Source organism: Ciconia boyciana, chromosome 9 (genome assembly GCF_034638445.1).
Source record: "Ciconia boyciana chromosome 9, ASM3463844v1, whole genome shotgun sequence".
Taxonomy (NCBI): Eukaryota; Metazoa; Chordata; class Aves; order Ciconiiformes; family Ciconiidae; genus Ciconia; species Ciconia boyciana.
In genome coordinates this window covers 7,442,281-7,449,271 of record NC_132942.1, presented here as the reverse complement: position 1 = coordinate 7,449,271, position 6,991 = coordinate 7,442,281, and the positions used below count along the sequence as shown (strand labels likewise).

Below are 6,991 nucleotides of genomic sequence, written 5' to 3'. Positions count from 1 at the left end.
ATCTGCCAGTTCATAAATCAGTAGCACAGACTTTTGCAAAATTTAACATGAGACCTGTGACCCAGCACAACAGCCGTCCAAAATGAACTCTGCCAGGGGGACCCCAGGCAACTCTCCCCAGAGCAATGGCTAGACAGGTAATTCCTCTTTTATAAAAAGGTCAGTGCAACAACAGGGTTCTATGCGCATTAAAACGAATGGCCGCACTCCTCCCGTGCAACAGAAGCTCGCTAGGAAAGGCATTCACATTATCTTCAGCTCAGTCTTCCAGGCAGGGGCTCAGCCTGTTCAGTACAGCTCAGTGCAAGGGGAAGGGTTAGCCAAGGCCAGCCGACATCCCAGGGTGCAGCTCCAGTGGTGCGGTAGCAAATAACTAGAAACACCTCGGTTATTCTTCCTGCTACAGGTTAGGCTACTTAACAGAAAGATACTGAAGCCCAGCACGTGGTCAGGAAATATCACCCCCCACGCAGCTCTGCCAGCTCTTCTCAGCCCTGACGTACTGCACTGTCTCCTTTCTTGGTTACCCACAGCCTGCCAAAGCACCCGAGCTGCTCCCGGTCCCCACCACAGCCTCCTCCACCTTGACTAGAGTTTTTAAGAAAGGTGCCCATTCTCCTTCAAAGGGCGAAACAGCCAGGGAAAAAAAAAAACAAACCACCCCAAAGCAGACACACAAACTTCTTCAGGGACCAGCATCCTTTCTCTCAACCTACTTTGAAGTAGAGACCCCCCCCAAACCTCCCTCATTCAATAATCCAGTCTACCAGAGCTCTCCTAAGCCAGTAAATCTCAAAACCTCAAAAGACAGAGAGGAACAAGCTTTCTGAAGCAGCGCAGCCAACCCTCACGCCTCCTGCCCCATCTTCATGGCTCTTCCCACCTCCCTCCTGCAGCCACTTTGTCTCTGTGAGGATCGTTCCCCTGTAAAGCAGGCAGGCAGAGCACCAGGCAGGGTGCAGGCAGCTGTTACGGATCCACAGTACAAACTTTCTCCACCGCTTTCTCCTTAACCCTTTCTGGTATCTCATGCCTTCTGATGGCCTCGGCCTTACTCTCACCTCGGGCTTCATCCTAGCCCAGACAGCATTGGTCCAGCTACAGCCCCGGTGCATCTCCTCACAAGGAGCGGCAGTCTTTTAGTATCAGAAAAATGGGAAGGGAAACATAACCAGGAGAAGGGGGGCTGTGTTTCAGCAACAAATACCCCTAAGAATTAAATCGCCGTCCCCAGAAGGCTACTAAAAGCAATTTGGTCAGTGTTAAGAACAGGCCAAAGAGTGTCTGAACGCCTGCATCCCACGGCCGAAGCCAGTTCATGTCAGTGCAAACAAAAGCCACCAGCCCCAAACTCCTCGTGTGCTGAAACCTTCTGTGTGCAGCTGTCCCCGACCTTGCTGCCCTCCCTGGGCTTCTCTGCAGCCGACACGGGTTCCTGGCCCACGGGTGACTTTGCAAAACCTTCTGAAATGCCGTCTTCGGTGGAGCTATGGGGTTAGAGACGAAGGCGGCCGCAATGGTCCTGCCGTGCAAGGTTACCGAGAGGGGCCGGGGTCCTCCCTGCCCGGGGACGCCGGGCGGCGTCTGCCCCGCCGCTGCCCTTGTGTACGGGAAGAGGCAGGCCCGGCTCCCCGGGGGGCTGGGGCCAGTGTGGGGCCGGCGCCGGTGTGGGGCTGCCCGGGCCGGGGGCTGCGCGGGGCCGCCGGACTCCCCGCGGCCCTGGGGGCGCTGTGCCCGGCCGGCGCTCAGGGCCCGGCCTCGGCCCGGAGGAGCCGGGCGCGGCCCGCCCCTTCCTCCGCGCCGAGAGCCGGGAGCCGCCGCGCCGCGCTCCGCCATGCCGGTGGGTGCCGGGCCCGGGGGGGGGCGGGGCGGGCGGCCCATCGCGGCCCTCGGCCGGCCCCGCACAGCGCTGGGGCCCGGGCCCGGCTGGGTCGGGCATCGGGGCAGGCCGGGGGCCGTGTGGGGCCGGGAGCGGCCTGTGTGGGGCCGAGGGCGCCGGTGTGGGGCCGGGGGACGTGGCGGGGCTGGGCCCCGCGCCAGCGGAGACGGCGGGGCGGGGAGGGCGCTGCCTGGCCGCGGCACCGGGAGGAGCCGGCGGGGCTCCCCCGGCCACCGGGGCTTCGGCGCACAGGGCGGCCCCGGGGGGGCCCTGCGCTGGGACCCCTCCTGCCCCATCCCGCTCCCTCCTGCCCGCACACCGGCCCCCAGAGCACGCGGGGCATTTGTAAAGTAAACATCAAGGAAATGCTAATTACTCTGGAAAATCCTAATGGGAAGGGCCGTTCCCGAGCTCCTTTCCCGGGTGAATTGCGCCTGTGAGGGTTTTAGTCTCTCCGTGGCAGGGGGCAAAGGGCGGTTTTGAATGGAAAGAAATATGGGCTGGGGATAACAAATAAAAAACAGTTTTACTTTTCTTTTTTAAGGAAAGTAAAAAGCATGTGCAAGAAAAGGAAATTAGGATCCGTCTGGTGCCAAAGGTTGAACGCCATGATTAGTGTTACAGGCAAGCACATTTATGTTGACCCAGTATCTCTCAGAAGTAGTGAAGATAATACTGGGGCCCTGGTGGAGTAAAGGGATGAAAAACCAGCACTAATGTTCCTTAACTTTCAGTTTTGTTAATATGAGTTTTTTATGTTGGGGACCAGAGGCCTTGTAGACACAAGAAGAACAGGATGGGCAAGCACCAAAAACCTTGCAGACTAAGTCAGGACAGTGGGTAGCTGGAGGCAGTAGACTTGCTTCTCCTGGGCTACCCAGCACAAGTGGAGTGAGTCCAGCAGAGGCCCACAGAGATGGCAACCTGCGCTGACCCTGAAGGTGGCCCTGCTCTGAGTAGGAGCCACAGTCTCCAGAGGCCCCTAGGGTTATGCTGTGAGGGGACAGCACAAGGACACCATAGGGAGTTGTACCAAGAGCTCTCGGTTTTGCTGAGGATCCCTTAGTGGCATGTGTGGACCTCTTGGCCGGGGAGGATTTGAACCCACCTCCCCAAGGAAAAACGCAAGTGTGGAGGACAAGCGTTCATGGTGTGCTGCCGGCTGCATCCTCCCTGACCCCCCCATTCGCCTCTTTTCAGAAACACGAGTTCTTTGTGGACATGACCTGTGAAGGCTGCTCCAATGCGGTCACCCGTGTCCTGCACAGGCTGGGAGGTGAGTCAGTGCTGGGCGTGTGACAGCCAGCTCACCGGAGCAATGCCAGCTCTGGGCCAGGATGTCAGTGCCCTGGGATCCTCCTTCTTGCAAGGGTAGCGCTGTGGGTGAAAGCTGAAAGTAGCTGATGGGAAGCCTCTGCTCCCCTCTCTGCTCTGAGCCTGCTGCTTAGTCAGTAATGAGTTGCTGATTGTTCGCAGGACTTGCGACCCCTGGAGAAACATCAAGGGAGGGAGGAGCTGCCATGGCTGCAGGTGGCTCTGAATCACTAGGGCCTCATCCTGAACCTCTGGGAACCACACTGGTAGACCCCTGCTCAGGCTGCCAGAAGGAAGGGAGGTGGATGTCCTGCCAGGTGTTGTTCCCAAGGAGGCCTGGGGTATCTGTGGTGCTTCCCTAGATGTGTCATCAGCAGTCACAGAGAAGAGCTGCTGAGCAGAGCATTTGGTGGTTGCCTGCACAGCCTGTTTTTAATGCTGCCTGGAAAATTACAACCCATGCCTCCTTTGTGCTGGGATTACCAAGAAAGAAGGATCTGACCCACACTCACCAGTTGTGAGGACCTGTCATCCTGCTCCCCTGTCCTCGCCTAGGGGGAACAGCTTTCAGTCACCAAGGCAAAGGCCTTGCAACTTCTTCCAGACCCTGTTACCAAGCTGTGGTGATCCCACTTCCTCTGTGTGTGGTTGTCAGCACCTCCATCACTCTTTAACATGCTGACCAATATCAGCCTCATGATGACATGGCAGAGCTCTCAAAGCTGATACATACCTACAAGTTCTGTGAAAATATGTGGCTGGATAGAGACTTCATTGTCCAGTTCCTTTCACTGGGCTGAGAATTTCCCCTTACTAGCCACTGGGAAATCCACATGGGAAAGTGTCTTTTCCCTCCCTCCTGCTTACAGCTGTTAGCTGGTACGGCCACTGAGGATACCTGTCCTGACCCTGTCCTAACCCTTACACTAACTCCCTCATTAGTGCCTGTCCATGCTAAACCACAGCACAGGCTGAGCTGGTTGGAGATTATAGTGGTTGGTTTAAACTCAGCTCATTCTGGTTATTGCATGAGTGATTGTGTTGATCCAAGGTGGGGTGGGCAGATTAAAGCATTTGAGAAACTGTGGTTCCCAATGCAGATCTATAGGAGATCTGGCTTCCTTCGTACCATTGCTGGCAGGACACCAGTTTGGTTTTGCTGGCTGGTGGTGGTATCAGGGTTTGCTGTCAGGAGGCACACGTACATTTGACTGATGGCCTTGGGAGCACAAATGTGTGAAGGGGAGTTTTCCCCGTGCTCACGCCATTTGGCTGCTTCTAGCTGTGCAAAATTTTTTTCCTTTCCTCGTAGGTGTCCAGTTTGATATTGACCTGCCCAACAAGAAGGTGTGCATTGACTCAGAGCACAACGTTGACACCCTATTGGAAACCCTAAAGAAGACTGGAAAGAACGCTTCCTACCTTGGGGAGAAGTCCGCGCAGTAGCTTTGCCTGGTGAGGTATATATAGCCTTGCCTAGGTATATATCACTTGTATGGAATGCTGAAGAGAAAGATAGGAGCTTTTTCCACCTCTCCCAGTAAAACAGGCTGCTTCCTGGGAAGCACAAAATAGGAAAGACCTGCAGGTCCAGCTTCAGCAAACCCCTCATATCAGAGAAGCAGCTGGACCACATACAGCCAGCACCATTTCTGCGTGGGACCCCTTAGCTATTCTGCAAAGCCCATGTGATCCCAACCATGGCTGTAGCGGAGGGGTAGAACACATCCTCTGTGTCATTCCCAGGTGAACCTAGAGTTTGCTAGAGCATATCATGCATGAAGACAAATTCCAAAGACATTCACCAGCTGACCAGGGAGAGTGGTGGCCCTCAACAATACCAGGGAGGGGGATGGGACACAAAGACCCCTGTGGGTACGTGATGCAGGGGATTGGTTGTTAGCACAAGGACCTCCAATATCTGATTCTGTTGATATTGCTGTTAATCCTCCACTAAACTCGAGGATGAACAAAGAGCAGCACCCTGCTACCCTCATGGACTTAAAATGTTGGGTTTCAGAATAGCTCCCGGTGCACACAGCCCCTGGCCAACTGGACATGTATCCCAAAGACAACCTGATTGTTGCAGCCTGTCGATTTTCCTAGAGTCCCAGCACTATGAGGACATGTACAAAACTCTTTCCTGACTGTGAAATGTTTTTGCAGACAGGGTTCATTTTCAGTGGAAAAGAATGAAGTGGGAGGAGAGGGCTGCCCACTCACTGCATGTACTGTTCTTTAGTGTCCAGGATTATTATATTGCATCTCTTAAGAACTTGTTTCTGCCAGTGGAGTTTTCTAATCCAATGACATTGTTTTAAAATGGTCTAGTTTGATCATCGCAAATACCCAGCACAGATGCACTGAAACCAGTTCATGCTGATTTAATTCCCAGTCAGTAAATTAAATCAGGGATTTACACCAGCAGGAATTAAACTGATACAAGAAAGAGTTAAGCTGATGCTGATGTGGGGGTGCAATAGATCTGCATTGTTTTAATAGACTGGCTTAGCAGAACAGATTTAAAATCTGCAATTGGTATCATTTTGAGCAAGCTCTCAATACTTCTTAGAAATTGTTTAACATCATAGCTTTAATCAAATAATGTTGCTATTTAAAACAGAGAGAGAAACATGCTCTGAATTGATTAGTGCCTCAAATAGTTTTCAGCTCATAGTATTGACTGCAAGAGCTGTTTTCAACTTGCAGGGACTTGTGGACTATGTCTCAAATGCCTGCAAAAGTTAACCATTACAGCAAAGCCAGTCTCAAATAATGTGGATGTGTCCCTTTTTTCCCCGGCCCTGTGTTCTCACCACTCTCCTTATATGACATCGAGGCAGCTAGGGAGTCAGTTCAGCTGGCCGACCTGGCAGAACGTTTCTCTTGATGCTTTTGTTTTCCTGTTGGATTTTAACTGAAGCTATTTGACTTATCCAAGGATCATAAGAGCCACAACAAAGGAGAGGGGTGGCTGGACTGCCCTTGCTAGTAGTTTGCTGCTAGATCACTTCAGCTGTCATGGGAAAAAAACACTAAATTTAAGTTTTACAGTGCATTTCCCTCCATAGGGAATATTTTTAGGGGTTCATCTATAAAAGGAGGGAGGGAGGGAAGTTGCAAATCACTGGCATAGAGCTCACGTGGATGGCTTTCCTTTGGCTTGTAACCAGCAGAGGGCATCTTTGTATAACGTTATCTCCTCTGTGCCTTGGTGGTTTTTTTCCTTTCATTTATTTATTTATTTATTTTGCAGGAATTCAAACATGACTTCAGCAAAAAGATGGCTTAACTGTTTGTGTATCTCCCAACTTGCTCTGTCATTTGACCTTTACTACCCTGCCAGATGTCGGAAAGCAGAGGGCTGGCAGGAGGAGACAGCTGCGTCTTGGGCTTTAAAAGTGGAGAAATCTAGAGGAGGAGATTATATGCTGTTTCTAGTCCCACAGTAAATCAAGGCACTGCTTCTATCTTTCAGTGCATGTCTGTGTGTCTTGTGTGTCTTTGTACTGCTTTAAGTGGTTTTCTGTAAAAGAGATGGCTCTTAGGGGTGGGAAACTACCCATTACATGCAAGACAGGTCTCCCAGGAAATTGCACCTATCCTTAGAAGTTCACTGCAGCCTCTGCCTGAGGGACATGTCTCAGGAGAACTGAGCCTGAATGTCACTTAGATTCAGGGAATCCGTGTCTTGGCGGATATCTTTCCATCATAGAACAGACAAACTAAATTTGGGATGCAAGTGCTGGGAAGAAGGGACTCTTGCAGCCCCTGTAAGTAAAGGATAACCAAGTGTCC

At 52.3% G+C, this 6,991-nt stretch overlaps 1 protein-coding gene across 3 annotated transcripts; it reads left to right on the top strand.

Moving 5' to 3' along the window:
• Nucleotides 1-1,704: 1,704 nt before the first annotated feature.
• On the top strand, nt 1,705-6,663 carry ATOX1 (antioxidant 1 copper chaperone). 3 transcript variants are annotated; one of them, XM_072873556.1, is made up of 4 exons: nt 1,705-1,840; nt 3,080-3,155; nt 4,506-4,648; nt 6,450-6,663. In XM_072873556.1, exons 1-3 carry the CDS (start codon nt 1,835-1,837, stop codon nt 4,637-4,639), a joined length of 216 nt encoding a protein of 71 aa, XP_072729657.1. In that variant the 5' UTR covers nt 1,705-1,834; the 3' UTR covers nt 4,640-4,648; nt 6,450-6,663. The 3 variants fall into 3 exon arrangements, with proteins under 3 accessions (XP_072729657.1, XP_072729658.1, XP_072729659.1); XM_072873557.1 differs by having other exon boundaries at nt 4,506-4,653; XM_072873558.1 differs by having other exon boundaries at nt 4,506-4,673.
• The last annotated feature ends 328 nt before the right edge of the window (nt 6,664-6,991 follow it).